We start from the raw sequence: 18,071 nt of genomic DNA on the forward strand, positions 1-18,071 counted from the left end.
TTCCACGCGCTTGCGGCCCGCGCCGTGCGAGCCACGGGGGTTGGGGGGTTCCACGCAAAGCCGGCCCGTCGAGCAAAAGTCGCTTTCGTCGCGCTGACGAGGATCGGTTTACTCGGCACGCTGCGTTTTTGCCGTGGCGACGAGAGTTAAAAAAAAAAACGCCTGGGAACTCCCAAACACAAAGATCTTGAGATCTTTCAAAAAGCGACCAGAGAAACTTGAAGACGTCAGGATTCGGGGCGGCGACGGCTGACACATCGTACTCCCGCTTGTTTTGGAGTATTTCGAAGGTGCCAAACCTGCGTCCACGTGCGCTGCCCGGGCGGAAGGCGGCGCTCGCGGCCCCCAAGGTCACCTCAGAGGCTGCGGGGCTGGAGCCGGTACAAGACCGGGAAACACAATCCCGAGGGGGGCATTACGAGGGAGAACCCGAGACGGCGTGGCTAATGAAGACAGGGACGACCACGGATTACCTCCGTTGTCTCACAGTCTAATTGCTATCGACGCGGAGACGATGATTAATAAAGAGGGGTCGGAAAACTTAAAGGGGATCGACAAGAAACGGCGTCTGCGCAGAAAAACACTTTCCGCCCGTGCTTTCCTTCACAGCCACCAGGTTGGACGCCACTCGGGAGCCGGACCCGAAAGCCATCAGCGAGATGTTTTGCACGATAAATGAAGTCCAAAATGACGTCATTCCAAAGGCGACCGAGCAACACGCCCCCTGCTGGTCGCGGAGGACGAGGCGCAGCCACGTGTCAACTAAGATTTCAGAATTTAACAAATGATCACTTAAATAATCAAACAAATGTCTGCAACATATGATTCGCGCAGAAATACTTAAGCGCCCCGATGCAGAAATTGATTCGAACAAAACATGTCACAATATGTGTGCAATTTGCGCTTTCTGTAACAGAAAAGCCGATATGGATGAATCCCAACTTTGTTAAATCTCCTTTGTTGAAGACTCCTTTCACACAAATCCTGGGATGCATTTTTTTTTTCTTTGGACCTTCATCTGAAAAGCAAGATAAATGCAAAGTGAAATGTTTTCACCTGCAGTAAAGAGTACAGAGCCTCGCAGCGGGAATATGAAGTTAGCCACTCCTTCGGATTAACTCTCCTCGCTTGTCGGCGGTGCAGTTTAGCTTTTTAAAATCCGTACCAACCCCTTCCATAGTTACCTTGACCTCTCACCCAGCCGGTCCAGTAAAAGGAAGGCTAAATGATGGACGGAGCATCTTGGGAGGAGGCTGTCGCTGACAGCAAGACGGATGAATGCTAAAACAGCCAGAGAAATGCCTAAGAATGAAACAGGATCCGCTTTTGATAAATATAGATTGGGGAGCGTAAAAGAGATACGCTTTTCAACAGAGCTCTTGCCAATCAGCACACGCCGCGTAACGCCCAACATAATCCTCATTATCTGGGAAATAAAATCATGACGGGAATAGTTTGATAGAACACACCGCGTCTCCCTTAACGGCGAGATGTGTTTGGGTTTTTTGAAAATACGACAGTAATTTGAATGTGAATTAAACAAACATTTCCCTCCCCGATCTGTTCCGTGCATCTGTCCGATCCAGTTGTGAATCTTCCGCTTTATTGATCAGGCGATCGACGCCGCAGATTTCATTGACGCTTCGGGGTCAAGCTGCTTCACGTGAAATGGACTCCGTGTGCTTTCTGCAGAAAAGGTGTGAACATCAGTGAGGGACCACCCTTCTGTCTAAACGTCGACCCGTGCCGTGTCATTGTTCAAGAATGTTTAATTTTCAACTTGTTTTGGGGTATTTCAATGTTATTTATTGCAGAGTTGCATTTTCCTCGCTAGTTTTCCAGCACAAGATCAGTTTGTTACACATCGTTTGAATCTGCATCGTTAAATCACATTATTCAACGTTACGTCGACGCGGGACCGATTCAAAATCCTCCTACTTTACAAGCGGTTTCTAGAAAAGCACCGTACAGACGTCGTAGCTCAGATTCTTGCTTTATTGGTCAACTTGATGAAATACTACAAAACGAATTCACAAAAAATCTCTTTCAAGTAATCAAATCTGTACAAACCTAAACTGTATGGGTTTTTACAGCTCTGGCTCATATGAATCTGAAGAGTCGTAAGCATGTGTGTGCGCGGGCGTGTTCTCGCTGCGGTGACACGCGGAGACGGGCCGGACGCGGCACGCACACACATGCACGCACACACACCTTTGTTTTGAGATTTTACAGTACAGAGGACAGGGAAAACAAAACACCCCCCCCCCCTCCAGAAGAACACACACGCCACCTACTGGCAGGGGTTTTGCTGCTCAATGTGTCGCGTCAGCTCGGCGTTCTCCCAAACCCTGCGCTTTCAGTCAAATTACTGTACAGACAGACACTGTGGTTTCGACCTTTCCACAGGAGGAGTGGCGAGAGAGAGAGAGAGAGAGAGAGAAAGAGAGAGAGAAAGAAAGAGAGAGTAAGGGGAAAGTATAAATCTCTAATACTCTCACACACAATGTACATGTGCACACATGATTCAATGCTCACTGGCAGACGGGGCACATGTCACCTGCGCGCGCGCACACACACACACACACACACACACACACACACACACACACACACACACACACACACACACACACACACACACACACACACACACACACACACACACACACACACACACACACACACACACACACACACACACACACACACACACACACACACACATACACACACACACACACGCGCTCACTCACATATTCATAACATTAAATGTTTTAAGAAGTACAGATAAAAAAGGAAAAAAAAGCCCTGGGTATAGGTTTGATTTCTGGCTGTTTGGTGAAAGAAAGGAGAAGAGAGGTAGAGAGGGTAGGAAGGATGGGTTGGAGGTCGAGGGCCGACGACTGCTGTCATTTCTTAGCTTTCCTCGGGGGGGTGACGGGGCGACCGGACCCCATGCCGCCTCCGCCGCCGTAAAACAACTTCTTATCTGCGGGTTTCAGAATCTGTTCACGGGGGAAAGCAGAGGACAAACAGCCCGGTGAGCCGGTGAGCCACCGCACACCCCGGAGCATCTCGCGCCGGCGCTCACGCTTACCTGGAATGAGCACATGAGGGTCTCGTCTACGCTCATCATGGCTCCGGCGTTGTCGAACTCGCCGCAGTAGTTTGGAGCCGAGAACAGCGTCACGAGCTGCCTCTTTGCGAAGAACTCGTAGCCGTCCTCCACCACCTGGGAAGGGACGCGGAGGCGTTCAGCTCTCCCCTCACACACTTCTGATATTTCAGCATCGGTTCACGTCCCGTTTGCAAACACACTCCGATCCCTAGTGCGGTTTCTACTTGCGATGCCACCGTGCAAAAAGACTCAGAGAAGGCGATGAAGATGGATGTGTCGCTGGAGGCAAGCCCTAACATTTTCAGGCTTTCCTGCGGCGACGGCGGCGAGACGGGCACGCCGTCTGCCGGTTAACCTGCCCGGACGCATGTGTTCCAACACGCCTGTTATTTTGCAAAGTGAAACAAATCCGAACAGGACGCGCCGAGAGCAACGCGGGCCGGGAGAAATGTTCACGGCACTCGGTGGAACAGGAAGAGCAAGAAACACCCTGGCAACGTTTTCCTGTGAAACACCCGGTGGGCCTGGGCGGGGGGGCGGCCCCTCCCCGCAGACAACCGTTACATTTTGGAGGACAAACATCAGCTTAAAATTGTGGAACGGTGTGTTTTTTGAATATTTTCTGCAGATTGTTGTTCCCAGGTGAAGGAGCTCTTGAAGGCTCCTTCACCTGGGCTTCAGCTCCACTGAGGGGAAGAAAGCAGGTCCCCTGCTTATCTTACTCGTCAGATAAAATCACACTGTGGCCTCTTGAATTATAAAGCAATATTTCACTGAAAGGCGTCTGGGTTCCTGCAGAGAGACACGGCCCCACAGATCAGATGGACATTAAGGCAGCAGGCTGGTACTCTGGACGGAGAGGAGACACTGAGCCCACTCCTTACACTTTCTGTCTATTGCAAAGAAACCTCTTAGCGGCTCGCGGTTTGAAATTCGTCCTAATTCCACTTTAACTCGGGGACACACACGTCCCTGTCCGAAAGCAATAAAAGACAATAAGAGGACACTTCCGGGGAATCTCCGCCCTTAAAGGGCGGCGCAGCTTTGCTGACGTTAGGTGTGCTCAAAGATGCAGCCCAAAAAAAACACCTTTTGAGATAAAGATACTAAAACCACGTGTGGCGGGACAATGTCCTAGAAACGCCCTGTGAACCTTCCTCAAAGTGAAAGCCAAGGACTGACCTGATGGGCCCGACAAATGAGGTCCATGTCATGTTTGTGGAGGAACTTTGTGACCACGTCGGCCCCGAACGTGAAGGAGACCCCGCGGTCGTTCTCGCCCCAGCCCAGCACGTCCTTGTCGGGGTCGGCCCAGAGCAGGTCGCAAAGGAGGCCCTGGTCCGGCACGTCGGTGGGACGCATCACCCTCCGCACCTGCTCCATGGACTGGAGGTCCGGGGAGAGGCCTGGGGGGAACACAGGTCCGATACCAACAATCAATCCCACGTCCGCGGCACACAAACATTTAGATTGACCCTCCGCCGCTGCGCTTATCGTACAGATTCGAATATGTAGCTTAGATTCTAACTGTCTTGGAAACCGGTTGACACTGTTTTTGGGACTTCCAGTTCGAGGCCTCAGAAGTCTCTCCATGCAGTTTTCATTTGCTGTGAATTTCAAAGTCTTGAGCTGGTGACTGATTTTTCTGCAGAGGCAGAGACTCTCCCCCGAGGGAAAGCCTGGAATAGAGCGAACTCTCAAGCCTCGGCGCTGTTTACTTAGTTCTGCTCGGTTCCAGGAAACCTGAGGGATCTTCATTGCTTTTGGATCTCTTCGCCAAACTACGTGATCGTTCCATTTTTCCGACAAAAGGGGAAAAAAAAAAGGCGCGCTAAGCAAATCGATGAGATTTTTATATTTTCAGGATTTTCAACTTCGAGGGATCTTGTAGTTTTGCATTGGCAGTCGGTCTCCTAAAAGGGCTTTGGAAAGCTGACCTCCGGTTAGAGACATTTTTCTGTTTTCTAGGAAACTTCTTTCCACAAACAAGCAGGCTGCGAATTACAGTGGCCGTGTACTTTTCAGACGCTGAGATGGCAAATGAAGCGGCGGGTCGATGACCATTATGTTGACAGTTAAAACAGAGCAGAAGTGAGTTCGTGTGTTTGCTATGGCCGGGCGCCAAATCGAGTGTTAGATGAGGATACCTCCATGGCAACAGAAGATCTTTTCATCAACAATGGCTGCGACGGGCAAACAGTTGAAGCAGTCGGTGAAGGTCTTCCACAGCTTGATGTTGTATCGCCTCTTACCTGTGGAAACAAGACGACCGCTCGGTCACACGCTTATCTGGAAAACTATAAAGTTTCCGGGGCTGTTTCTGTCGAGTCACGTTATAAAACAACACTTTACATAATCCGGGCCGTAAACATCAACTGAGGCCATGTGATTTATCAGCGCTTGTACTGCATGATCATGCTAGTTAGCCTGAAGCCTGGCGCACTGTGCTTATCTGAGCGGATGGCGTTGCCGGTAATGGGCCACTTTAGGTCAAACAAGACCGCTTAATCGCGGCACCGTGGTCCATACGAACCTCTTCGTTCTTCGTCAACACCCCTCTGTATAATTTATATATCCATTGTAAAACACTGACCGGGTCAAATTACAATGTGGAGAGAACAGTCAATACTTTCTTTGGAATCATTTTGTTATTCCATATTATGACGCTCCAGATGCCAGACACCAAATAAGACCGAACACCCGTTTCTTGGGTTGAACTAGATCGAATTGATGTTTTGTCATAAAATCAAGGATTGCTGTGTCTTTCTTGAGATAAAATATATATTGTGTATGGTGGAAAAAACAACACCTGGACAATGCAGCGAGCAGGAAAGGGGTTTTGTTTTTGTTTTTTTTCTTTCCGCTAAGCAGACGCTTGGTTAGAAGGTTTAAGACACAAAAAAAACTTACCACGAAAGATTACTTTGGCTAGCTTACTACGAGGTTGAATCAACACCTGACAGCATGTGATTGTGTGTCTTACTAGCTTTACACAGCGACAGCAACTTACTGTGTATCTGATAGTCACTGGCCTGTCGATGCATAGAATGTCCAAAAATAGAGGTCTTGGGATTTCAGTTTGCATTAAAATCAAAAAGTTCTTTTCACTTGTGTGAGAAACTACAGACATGCTTCATATTATGGTCAATTTGGCTGGTGAAGTGTTAAGATATTTAAACATTTTCAAGAAAAAGTGTGGAAGTGCAGACTTGAGATTTCTGGAGCAACTCAAATGGTATCTGATGTGAACATAAGGTTTGTCAGGAGCCTTGTTAAAACTTTCTGCACACTATTGACTTGAAGGGCACAATCTTTGCTTTTAGTGAGCTTTCAGGGTGTCTTTACGCCACTCTCTTTTCATATAAATAGTAAGGAGAACATGTTTGAAACACTTCCCAGCGTTAACACGACTGAGGAACTGTTATCTAGCAGGTCCGCGCAGTTCCCCTTCTGAGAAAAATGACCATTAAATGGTCACATGTATTTTTTAATGCACTTCATAAAACTTACACTCATCGTAGAAGCCATATATTCTGTTAATGGAGGCGCACTCATGGTTTCCTCTCAGCAGAAAGAAGTTTTCTGGGTATTTGATCTTGTACGCCAACAGGAGGCAGATGGTCTCCAAGGACTGCTTGCCTCGGTCCACATAGTCTCCAAGGAACAGGTAGTTGCTCTCTGGTGGAAATCCACCATATTCAAAGAGCCTCAGCAGATCGTAGTACTGCCCATGAACATCTCCTGTTGAAACAATCAATGTTGATCACAGATGCATCAATCCCGCCGTGTGTATGTCCACAACAAAAAAAAAGTAAGGCGCCAAGATGGAGGTACAACAACCTGGTAGCGGAGGCCTGCATATTAAAAACAGCTCAGCCTTTATCGTTTCAAGTTAGCCCTGTTATGGTTGCTTGGCTTTGTTTTACGATGAGGCAACTATCCGAGTGTGCAAGACAGAAAGCAATTAAATGCGAGGGGCCCTTGGTGATTCTCAGCGCGTTATAGATTGGCCTGTCCCTTGGACGCACAAGCTGTTCCTTTAAGTTAACAATCGTCACCAAGTGGATCAGCGGTTTGACGCAGGAGACCCGTTCCAGAGGGACTAGGTGCAAAACAGCAGAGCGCCGAAAAACAGTGTTATCAGCAGTGTAATCACAGGGCATGTTCACAGCCTTGGCTTCGGCCCTTGGTTTTATGGATTGTGAAAATGCTTTAAAATCAGCTGTCACTCGCATTCTGTTGCACGGTTACCGAATACTATTTCCATCCATTGTTGACGTTGCCACACTTTTAAGAACAAAAAGTCTCACCACAGATCTTGAGGGGGGCCTCCAGTTCAAGGAGGATTGGCTGGCTGAGGAAGATTTCCCTGGATTTGAGGCAGAGACCACGAATTTCATTCTCTGTCAGCTGAACATTTTTGCCAGGTCTGGAGCCTTTTACTGCAAGAGAGAAGCACGAGAGTTGAGAGGCGGCAGTCTGTAAACAACTGACTCGAGACAGTTTATCGCTCATGCTATCTAAAACAGACAGCAGATAGAGCAGAGTGAAGCACATATGGTGAAGAAAATCATATAATTTTGTCCCGATTGAAAGGGCGATCGAGCTAGAGAGGTTATACAGGCACCTCGAACTTGCAAAAGGAAGACGTCGAATTGTATCATCAGATAATGAAAAACAAAAAGTCACAAGCAGTAATTTGCTTTGGCAATGGCCACATCGACTGTGCAATTTGTGCGCTTTTCGATAAACACCATCCTCACACACCCTTCATACTCAGCAACCCGCCTCTCAAAACTGTCAGGTAGGAATTACAATAAACCTACGATGAGGATAAACGCTGAGGCACAGCAATTATCCTTGTTCTAGTCCTTACGAGCAGGTCTCCGAAGTCTAATTTCAACTATTATATACGCCCACAGTTAAAAAGCAAAATGACACGGGAGTTGTGACCGATGAAGTACAATGCAGGGAGCTATTTTCGCATATGCTGTGACATGAAATGTTTCGATGCAACCTCGTTGAGCACACCAATTCGTCGTTTGTTGTATACTGATGTCAGGCAAATCACAATGGGATTATATAACATTTACTGTCTAAGCGGCTATTACACGTTAAAATGAAGATAGGTGTCAATACGCGCGGCAATTGTTTCCCCTCAAATCAGCCAACAGCAAAAATTTCCGTGATAAAACAGTATAACTGGGCTTCAAGCGCTGCCTAGCCGTTGCTAGCCAAGTTAGCAAAGATGACTACCTCAGTTAATATCGAGCGAAATTGTCTTACCTTCCAGCAGACGCTGTATAATGGAGTCGATGTTCAGCTTGTCGGCTTCTGCCATGCTATTCCTCTATTGTGGTCGGTTTGCAATAATCCCTACGAGTCGGATGCGTGGTAACTGTTAACCGGTTCCTGAGTTGCAGTTAGACCAACTAGTTAAACGATAGCAGTTAATCGCCTATGGTAAGCAAGCTAACGTAGCTAGCTAACCTTGGGGCAGAATGGGCAACCTCAAAATTCGAGGCTGAGCGCTGAGCAGTTCGTGATTAGCTAGCTGACGTGCACAAGAGAAAACTGCATTCGTCAAATAGTTTACGTGAATTTAGATTTTGAATCAACTTTGAATCGCCGAATTCGTCGTTGTTTCTGCCTCGGCTGCTAGCACCATGCCATCGACAAAAAAAAAGAATCAAGATGAGCGTTAGCTCAAAGAGAGGACGAACGGAAGTGGTCCCACAAGTGCCGCTTCCTCATTGGCCAGCTCTGCGACTGGAACGCGTTTGCGGGACTCAACGCTCTCGCTGATTGGACGTTTGAAACGTCGGTTAGCATTTACTCATATGAAAGCAGAGTGTAAAAAATACAACAATTCGCCTATGTAGCTCGAGTTTTGCTGATCCGAAATTACATTTTTGATATAATAATGCGTTATGTATACCGCGTGTGTCCGCAAATACCGAAATACTCCTGTTTTGACCGCCTCTTGTTTGTTGTGCCGTAAAGCGACACCCACGGAAGTGACCAGTAAGGAAAAACATGACGTAATCGGGATGACGCAACGTCCAGACTCCCGGCAACGCGCAGCGAGTCTCATTGAAGTTGTGAGATGGCTTAAGCTAAACGGCTAGCATACTTCAAAATAACCGTGGATTTGTCTCCTCTGCACGGTTCCCATTTTTCCCGATCCCTTAATTTAAAAAAAAAAAAAACATCCGACCATGAAGTTGGTTCACAAAGATATTGAAAAAGACAATGCCGGGTGAGTGATCTCTTACAGCAGAGGTTAGCAAGCTAAGCTGTACACTAGTTAGCAGCTGTCAACTAACCGTTGTGTGTCCTGTTGAGATTAGCCGGCGGACTTTATTTGCTTAACTTGGAGATATTTTCCGTTGTCAAACTCTCGATTTCCATAAGGAATACGCGCTGTTGTCACACTTTCCTGAGTCGTCTCTGTTTAAACACAGTAAACTGTGAGCTAGCAGGACGAGTGCTCATCACAATAATGCAGTTCATCTTTCTATCGGCTTGACATTTTGAAAGAAAATATGACTTGGACGAAAGTCTACAGTATTCTTAAACACATAAGTAATTTAGACCGTGATGGGATCCAATGTTGCAGTCAAGTGACTCTGGTGCCGGAGGAGGCGGAGGACATGTGGCACACCTACAACTTGCTGCAGGTGGGGGACAGCTTGAGAGCCTCCACCATCAGGTAACAAAAAAATAAACTCCATTATTGTCAAAATGCCTCTTCTGCAAAGGGAAATGTCGGTTTTGTGGTTGTGCAAAACACGGGGTCGTGGTATTAATGCACCTTTTGGAGTTTATGCGCAGTGTAATAAGCAGCATTGCAACGTCACAGATACATAAAGTTTCCATACTCAGCCATGATCTCGGGCCCATATCCAGTAAAATTGCTCTTTTTATAAGCAGCGTCACTTCCTCGTTCTGTGTGTGTGTGCGATGATGTGTTTGCTATGCCTGTCACAACTATAAGTCCCTTCCCCTGACCACACAGGAAGGTGCAGACAGAGTCCACTACCGGAAGCGTGGGGAGCTCCAGAGTTCGGACAACCCTGACCGTGTCCGTGGAGGCTATTGATTTTGACTCCCAGGCCTGTCAGCTGAGGGTGAAGGGCACCAACATTGAGGAGAACCAGTATGTCAAGGTCTGGATCTCTCAGCAAACCGATTAACGGTCTATCACATTTATAGCTTGATCTCTTGCTACGTATTAGTCAGACTGGTTGATCGGTTGGTCATCGATATACAAACCACCGACTCAGATGAAACAGCGGTAAGAGTGCGAACATTTGCATCAGTCCGATGGTCGCGTTCACGTTGAGGTCCCCCCCTCTTACCCCCCTCATGTCATACTTTCCATTTGGTCCTGTTTGAAATAAGACGGGGCTGTAATTAGGTTTTCTTTTTTTCTTTCTATCAGATGGGAGCTTACCACACTATCGAGCTGGAACTTAACCGGAAGTTCACTCTTGCCAAAAAAAGCTGGGACAGTGTCGTGCTGGAAAGAATCGGTAAGCAGATGCTAGCGTGAGCAACTCTTCAGTCAGTGTTCCCACGGTATCAGGACGGCTCCTCGGAAAAACACTTTCAGATATTACATGTATATTAGATGGTATTGGAGTCCATCAGAGTGTTTATCCAAAGGTCACAAAAGAGTTCTGCAGATTACTGATTTTTGCTTGAAGCATCCGGTAAATCATATCGTATGGAGCTCGTGAGTGTTTGTTGTCTCACTCACTGGGCTATTTGATTAAATGGCTATTTACCAAAACCACAAATCTGGCTTTGCAACCACCTTCAAACAACCGTCAGAGCTCCAGCAGGATGTTTGGCCGCAGGGGTTCATCCAGCAGCCAGGAGCCGTGTTAACTCAGCCTGCATCGATCCAGGGGGTTCCGTGCAGCCGGCGGGGTCGGCTCCACGGCGGGGGCGGGGAACCAGGAGACCGGCGGTGATCGGCGATCTTCCACGGGCGGCCTGGCCAAGAGCAATGAAACATTTGTGTTTTCCACGTTCACAGAGAAAGCCTTCAGACAGAGATGAAGATGTTGAGGTTCTCTTTGGGAGTGACCAGGATGGAGAGGATCAGGAATGAGTCTATCAGAGGAACGGCACATGTTAGATGTTTTGGAGAGAAGGTCAGAGAAGCCAGACTGAGATGGTCGGGTCATGGACAGAGGAGGGATAGAGAATATATTGGTAGACGGATGCTGGAATTGGAGCTGCCAGGCAAGAGGTCTGGAGGAAGACCAAAGAGAAGATTTATGGACGTCGTGAGAGAAGATATGAAGGTAGTTGGTGTGAGAGAGGAGGATCCAGAGAATAGGGTTAGATGGAGAAAGTTGACTCGCTGTGGCGACACCTGAAGGGAAAAGCCGAAAGAAGAAGAAGAAGATGAGAAAGCCTTCAGATGATCAGTGGGAACCCCCAACCAATGGGTCCTGTTTGTTTGGGGATTTTTGAATACTTCATGAATACCTTACGGGAACTTGTTAACCCACTGCATTTCACCCATGCTGGTAGCAGCATGAGTGGCGCCCGGTGACCAGCTAGGGGTCCGGCGTCTCGCTCAACAATGTTTCGACAGCCCAGGAGTCGCTCAGGAATCGAACCGCAATTGAACCGCCTGAGCCGAAAGTCGGTCCGTCAGCAGTAGCTGCTCTCCAGCCTGTTGGAAGAACTTATTCTTCCCCGTAAATGTGGATTTAATATTCCAACATCTTCAGAGGTGAATTCATTCTCGGGGAAAAACAAACAAATTAGTTTTGTAAAACTCCTCCGGACGGTTACTTGGTGTAATACGCATGACCGCTGAAGAATCGTTCCCATTGTGCCGTCTGCCCTGCAGAGCAGGCATGTGACGCCACCCAGAAAGCAGACGTGGCGGCCGTGGTGATGCAGGAGGGTCTGGCCAACCTGGTGCTGGTGACTCCGGCGATGACGCTGCTTCGTGCCAAAGTGGAGGTCACCATTCCTCGCAAGAGGAGGGGAAGCTGCACCCAGCATGAAAAGGTGGGTCGCCTTGAAAATAAAGTCAACGGGAAGACTGTACGGAGAGAATTTATAAAGAAGCGTCGCATCGCATGCTTCTTAAAAGACGTTTCGGCCCTGCTCTCATCACGCACAGGCCCTCGAGAGGTTCTACGAAGCCGTCATGCAGGCGATTCTGCGCCACATAAATTTTGACGGTAGGGTTACTCTATCAACCTGAACACACACGCGTCTCCTTCTTCAGTTGCGTTCAACATTTTGTTTTCGTCCCAGTGGTGAAGTGCATCCTGGTAGCCAGCCCGGGGTTCGTGAAGGACCAGTTCATCACCCACCTGTTCAAGGAGGCAGTGCGACAAGACAACAAGCTCCTGCTGGAGAACCGGCCCAAATTCATGCTGGTCCACTCCTCATCGGGCCACAAGTACTCGCTTAAAGGTAGGAGAGGGCAAAGGGCGGGAGATCCGGCGCCATCGTACAACGGGAGGAAAACCCCAGACGTTATCGTTGCTTTTTTTCTTTCCCAGAGATCCTCTCCGACCCCACGGTGACGAGCAGGCTCTCTGACACCAAGGTGAATATACAGATCCGGTCCGTTCCTGTCCGCGCCGCCAAACTCATCAGGGAGAGGACTCAACAACTCTTACTTTCAGGCAGCAGGTGAGGTGAAAGCCCTAGAAGACTTCTACAAGATGCTGCAGCACGAGCCCGACCGAGCCTTCTACGGGTGAGTCACAGCCGGGGTTTTAGTTCAGTAACCCGGGGTGACCCCTGACCTTTGGATCTGTGCCTCCACCCAGAGTGGCCCACGTGGAAAAAGCCGCGGACGCCCTCGCGATCGACACCCTGCTGATAAGCGATAAGCTGTTCAGGTACGCGATGATACACGCCGTCCATTTCTGTCTCATCCGTCATCTTCGCAGATTAACTTCAAGCCCCAAACTGAGATCAGCTGTGCTTTCTGCGTATTAAAGAACACGTTTCATGTCTGTCGTTCTTCCAAGGCACCAGGACGTCCCCACAAGAGCTCGCTACGTTCGGTTGGTGGACAGCGTGAGAGACAACGGCGGCAATGTCAGGTGCTCCAGAGCGTCGCTCCTTTCCTGGATCCTCTGAGAGCTGAGCGTCTGAAAAGAGACGTTTCGCTCTCGTCGACCGCCAGATTGTCCGTCAGCTGAAACGTCTCCTGTCCGTTTGTCTTGCAGGATATTCTCAAGCCTTCACGTGTCTGGAGAACGTAAGTTCAGAAACAAACAACCCGAGCCAGCGTGCGAGTTTCCAGACAGTACTACAGTTTGGAATTTTCAAAAACATGGAAATATGACGTCGTGTCAATAAAATACAATAAGATACAAATGTAATTGGTTCCAGAAGTGGGTTCATAGGTTGATTTTTTTTTTTCATATCTTGAATGAATTTTCCCCTTTTAAAAATAACAGAAAACAAATTACTTTGTTCCAACCTCACCAAAAACTCACAAAATAAGGATGTCGGTATAGAAAAAACCCTGAAAAAGAAGGACATTAATAATGGAAGGGACCTAAAAAAAGAAAAATCACGATGCTAGTGTTGTAATATGAATACTTAGTTCAGGCTCAGACCTCTGCAGATGGCGTCCAACATGGACACTGAGCCAAATAATACACTCACAATAAACTCAACTTTACAATAAACTTACGATGATTATTACATTAAAAGTAACTTAAATTTTACTTTAGAATTTTAGTTTTTCTTTGCGAGTTTTTCCTCTTCGCAAGGTGTATTTTGCGAGGCGCGAGCGCCGCCAAGTCGTGAAGCGTATGTGAGTGGTGGGAGTCGGCTTGGCGTTTACCTCGCCAATTTCAAATCCATTTTTCTCGCTCTCCTATTCATATCGTGACATTTTTTTCTGTAATTCAAGGATAAACTTTGCTCAAATCGCACGACGTATCTTTAAAAATAGGTCTATAACTTAAGGTTCCGTTGTCGTCTAAAAATAACTACCGTTCCCGCTCTGACAAATGAGCCGGGCGTTGTTTTAATCATCATAAATGTAAATGACCTCATTAACACCTGGCTTGTGTGCACAGAACTGACTCAGCTGAGCGGAGTGGCCGCCGTCCTGCGCTTTCCCATCGCCGACCTGTCGGAGCCCGAAGACGACAGCTCAGATGAAGACTGAGGAGGACCAAGCAATCCGGCCGAGATCTGTTTTTTTTTGGCGTGGCCATCGTTCGGCGTGACGGATGCCGTTTGTGCTTTGACACTTTTGGTTTGAAGGGAATTCTCCCGGCGGGCGCGGCGGTGGAAATGGACGTACCTCATACACTCGGCGTGTGTCCTCTTCTTTCAAGTGTATATACGATAATCTCTGCCTGGCAAATACACCACATTCAAGCACCCATCGCTCACGTCCAGACTTTTTCCTCATCGATGGTTCTCGGCCCGAGGGAGGACACGGATATAAAAAATATATATTTATTATAAACAACTTCTTCCATTTAAAAATAACTATTTTTGTTATGGGCATCGGGACCCAGAACTACTGCATTTCCGTCCGCTAATATCAAGTATGCAGGATATTTAAATAGACTCCAGTGACTTCCACGGTTACCACGACGTCGACTCCACTTCTTCTCTCTCGGCTTTTTTTTACGAAGCGTCGTCAGCGACTACTGTGTAACTAAAGTGCTTTTAAATTCAGACGTTTTTCTTCTCCTTTTCGTTTTTATAACGCCGTTCTTCTAGTTTCCAGCTGTGCGCGCGTACGCCCGATGCACTCGGCATCACTCGGAAGGACACCGGAAAGTCTTAATCCAATCTAAATCCTCCAGCGTGCCCCAGTGCAGGTATATTATGGAGCAAATCACCATGACGTGCATGATTTGATGGCTGTTGCCCCAGTTGTCGAACAGGCCCGGGCTGAAGCGCTCGGGGATCTGGATGATGTTGACCAGCCCGCCGACCAGAGCCAGGGTGTCCATGATGACGAAGAGGCGCAGGGAGTTGGGGCTCCCCACCCCGCTGCCGTACACCCGGTAAAGGAAGAGGCTGAATCGGAAGAGGGCCTGCCAGAGGAACGCCCGGAGCCGCAGGACATTAGTGCGGGCCGTGGTGGCGCAGTAGATGCCGTACACGGAGAGCAGGATGTAGGTGAGTAACGCCGCGTGCTGAACGGTGGGGTGGCAAAGGAGCGTGATGTGGATGATGGGGAGCGCACCTGCAGCACAGAACAGGGGTCACCATGCAAATCGCGAAATCGGAAATGGGATGAAAGCGAGAAGCGGACAAGGTTTGAGGCAGGGGTGTCCAATGCAGCACGTGGAACTGAAAAAAATACATCAAAATGGTAAACTACTTTTTCAAAAATAAGAATGCGGTGCGAGCGGTGCACTGTTTACGCCGGTGTCGGCAACACGGATCAACACCATGTGACTCACAGCAGATGGCAGCAGTGCAGCTTCCGGCTCTGTCAATAGCATTTTGTCTCAATTTGAGAAATGTATCTCCTTTTTCCTTGGACACACACCCTCATCAGCAAGATGTGGTTGTCAAAAAAGAGAAAAGTGGACATGGAGTGAAGGGTTTGCCAAGAAAAACGGACCTCTTCTCATTTGTTGGTTGAGGTTAATAAGAAACCCGTCTGCTCGCTGTGGATGCAGCAAGTAAGTACATGGAGATCTGAGAAGACGGACCTGAGGCAGCGTGTTGTTGAAAATGCACAAATCTCAGCTTGTTTGTCATGTATTTTCTTAAAGGATTATATTATATTTAGATATTTGTATCATTTATCTGTTCTCCTTTACACTAAAACAAAGGAAAAATGTGTACTTCGTGTTATTTCTAGGTAATTACGCATCGACTGAGGCCGTATGTGGCCCCCCGGGACCAGAATGAGTTTGACACTCCTGGTTTAAGATCCCGGCCGTAGCAGCAGCTGCTCACGCTAACAATCTGTAGTTTTCCATTGAGAGAGAATGAAGGAGTGAATATACACTGCTCAAAAAAATAAAGGGAACACTTAAAAAACACATCCTAGATCTAAATGAATGAAATATTCTTATGAAATACTTTGCTCTTTACACAGTTGAATGTGCTGACGACAAAATCACACAAAAATGATCCATGGAAATCAAATGTATCAACCCATGGAGGTCTGGATTAGGAATCACACTCAAAATTAAAGTGTAAAAACAAACTCCGGGCTGATCCAACTTTGATGTAATGTCCTTAAAACAAGTCCAAATGAATCTGTGTCGCTTCCTGAGTGGACACTATGATTTCACACAAGTGGGATTGACTTGGAGTTACATTGTGTTGTTCAAGTGTTCCCTTTATTTTTTTGAGCGGTATATGTGCATGCATGTGTTTTGGCCGCTACCAACCCCAATTGATATAGCAATAAAAGAGTCAGCTTCCCCTCTGTTAGCGTCATACTGTTAGCGGTAGCTGCAGGATCCATCTGTCAATCAAATGCCATGTTCCTGTGTAAGACGGTGTTTTCTGGCCGTGAAATAAGCCGTTTGAACATTCCTCCCGCCACCTACCCAGCGTGTTGACGAGGCACACCCCGAACATGTCCAGGGACAGCAGCGTGTCGTACACGTGCTGCCCGCCCACGTGGTTCATGAACACGTGGTAGACCACGGAGCCCACGGTGGGGCTGAGGCAGGCCAGGTAGTGGACCACGCAGATCCAGACGCTGTCCACCTCCTTCCACGGGATGCTGTAAGGGAGCACAACCAGAAACAGGAAGAAGGGGATGCCTGGGGGGGCGGGAGGGGAGAAAACCAGCCGTCAGTCGGGTATTTTCTTCCCGGCCGTCATGATTTGGCGCTCGAACGGAAGAACGCTGTGTGTCATCTTGAAGATATAAAGCACAACAACGGCGTGAAGTTCATCACGGGTTCCCGCGGAGACGGAGGACGGGGCCGTTTGCCAAGAGCAGAGATAAGCACTCAGGAAAACACCTCCGCTTCCCCTGGGTAAGGCTGTTAGGCCTAATGAACTTAAAGAAGCTGGAGCACGAAAGAAGCACATCAGCTCTCAAAACTGCACTCGGAAGGGAACGCCCGCTTATTGGTGTAGTTTAGATTCAGATTTGAAGGCGGTTAAAAAAAAAAAAAAAAAATTCCGCCCGAGTGACCTCAGGAGCTCTTAAAGTGAGACTTTTTTTTTTTTTTTTTTTTTTTTTGGAGTCGCTCTTGAAACTCGCCAATCGGCGACTCACTTCTTTTAAACACCCGGTTAACAGTTGGATATTTCCAGGACGAGGATCGGCCGGGCAGATTACAGCTAATACCTCATATCCTCATTACACATCCTTCAGCGCTTAGAACGGGCTACAAGTGAGAGTAGTGGACGTGTCACCTTTTTATTTCAGACGCCGCGTCGCAGTCCCTCCGCGGGGTTTTTACCCCCTCGTAGGTAAAGCCGCGCAAACCCGTGAGTTCAGCCGCCGCGCCGGATCACGTGAACCCTCGAGCCGCTCCGTACGAAGTTGTTCTTCAGACTCACCGTGGGTGTAGATGTTCCCCAGCTCATTGTGCATGTAGAAGAGGCTCCGCAGGCACTCCTGGGCCGTGGACACCGGCCGGTAGCCCGTCAGGACGAACTTGTTGAACTGGAGATGCGAGGGGGTTTTTGCCAAGTCCAGCAGCCGCGGTCCCTCGTAAAGCGCCATGGCTTCCTGACATGGACTCGGCGCCGTTTACATCCTAAGCAGCGCGACGCCTCAGGAGCCCAGCTCGCCGCGGAATCTGCTCCCTGGAAAAGCCATCGTTCTACAGGTGCAAGTCCGGGCGAGGGACCCGGCGAGCGAGCCAAGTGGCATGCTTACGGCACGGCCAATCACAGAGGGCTTCTTATTCCTCGGGATAAAGCCGGTGTAATCCTGGGTGAAAGCCACGTGCGCTGCTACTACAGCCGCTGCTTGTCATTGCCCAGGACTAAGTCACACCTC

The 18,071-nt window shown here is 48.2% G+C and overlaps 3 protein-coding genes across 4 annotated transcripts; 1 reads left to right on the top strand and 2 right to left on the bottom strand.

The window, feature by feature from the left end:
* Nucleotides 1-1,977: 1,977 nt before the first annotated feature.
* Nucleotides 1,978-9,115, bottom strand: ppp1cab (protein phosphatase 1, catalytic subunit, alpha isozyme b). The gene is made up of 7 exons (XM_086140961.1): nucleotides 8,405-9,115; nucleotides 7,429-7,560; nucleotides 6,629-6,859; nucleotides 5,266-5,370; nucleotides 4,301-4,524; nucleotides 3,098-3,232; nucleotides 1,978-3,005 (listed from the first exon to the last, which is right to left on the bottom strand). The coding sequence occupies exons 1-7, from the start codon at nucleotides 8,457-8,459 to the stop codon at nucleotides 2,910-2,912; spliced, it is 978 nt and encodes a 325-aa protein (XP_085997087.1). The 5' UTR covers nucleotides 8,460-9,115; the 3' UTR covers nucleotides 1,978-2,909.
* A 74-nt stretch (nucleotides 9,116-9,189) lies between these two features.
* pelo (pelota mRNA surveillance and ribosome rescue factor) lies at nucleotides 9,190-14,509 on the top strand. 2 transcript variants are annotated; one of them, XM_086140959.1, is made up of 13 exons: nucleotides 9,190-9,377; nucleotides 9,738-9,830; nucleotides 10,137-10,287; nucleotides 10,563-10,653; nucleotides 11,991-12,154; nucleotides 12,270-12,330; nucleotides 12,407-12,568; nucleotides 12,658-12,704; nucleotides 12,784-12,857; nucleotides 12,931-13,002; nucleotides 13,135-13,209; nucleotides 13,336-13,367; nucleotides 14,200-14,509. In XM_086140959.1, the coding sequence occupies exons 1-13, from the start codon at nucleotides 9,337-9,339 to the stop codon at nucleotides 14,289-14,291; spliced, it is 1,155 nt and encodes a 384-aa protein (XP_085997085.1). In that variant the 5' UTR covers nucleotides 9,190-9,336; the 3' UTR covers nucleotides 14,292-14,509. The 2 variants fall into 2 exon arrangements, with proteins under 2 accessions (XP_085997085.1, XP_085997086.1); XM_086140960.1 differs by lacking the exon at nucleotides 9,738-9,830 and having other exon boundaries at nucleotides 9,204-9,377.
* A 246-nt stretch (nucleotides 14,510-14,755) lies between these two features.
* Nucleotides 14,756-17,937, bottom strand: paqr4b (progestin and adipoQ receptor family member IVb). Its single transcript, XM_086140963.1, has 3 exons — nucleotides 17,627-17,937; nucleotides 16,657-16,875; nucleotides 14,756-15,329 (listed from the first exon to the last, which is right to left on the bottom strand). The coding sequence occupies exons 1-3, from the start codon at nucleotides 17,790-17,792 to the stop codon at nucleotides 14,896-14,898; spliced, it is 819 nt and encodes a 272-aa protein (XP_085997089.1). The 5' UTR covers nucleotides 17,793-17,937; the 3' UTR covers nucleotides 14,756-14,895.
* Between the last annotated feature and the right edge of the window lie 134 nt (nucleotides 17,938-18,071).

The sequence above is a fragment of the Fistularia commersonii genome, chromosome 33, assembly GCF_037954325.1.
Source record: "Fistularia commersonii isolate RoL2024-O1a breed Wild chromosome 33, RoL_Fcom_v1.0, whole genome shotgun sequence".
Lineage (NCBI taxonomy): Eukaryota > Metazoa > Chordata > Actinopteri > Syngnathiformes > Fistulariidae > Fistularia > Fistularia commersonii.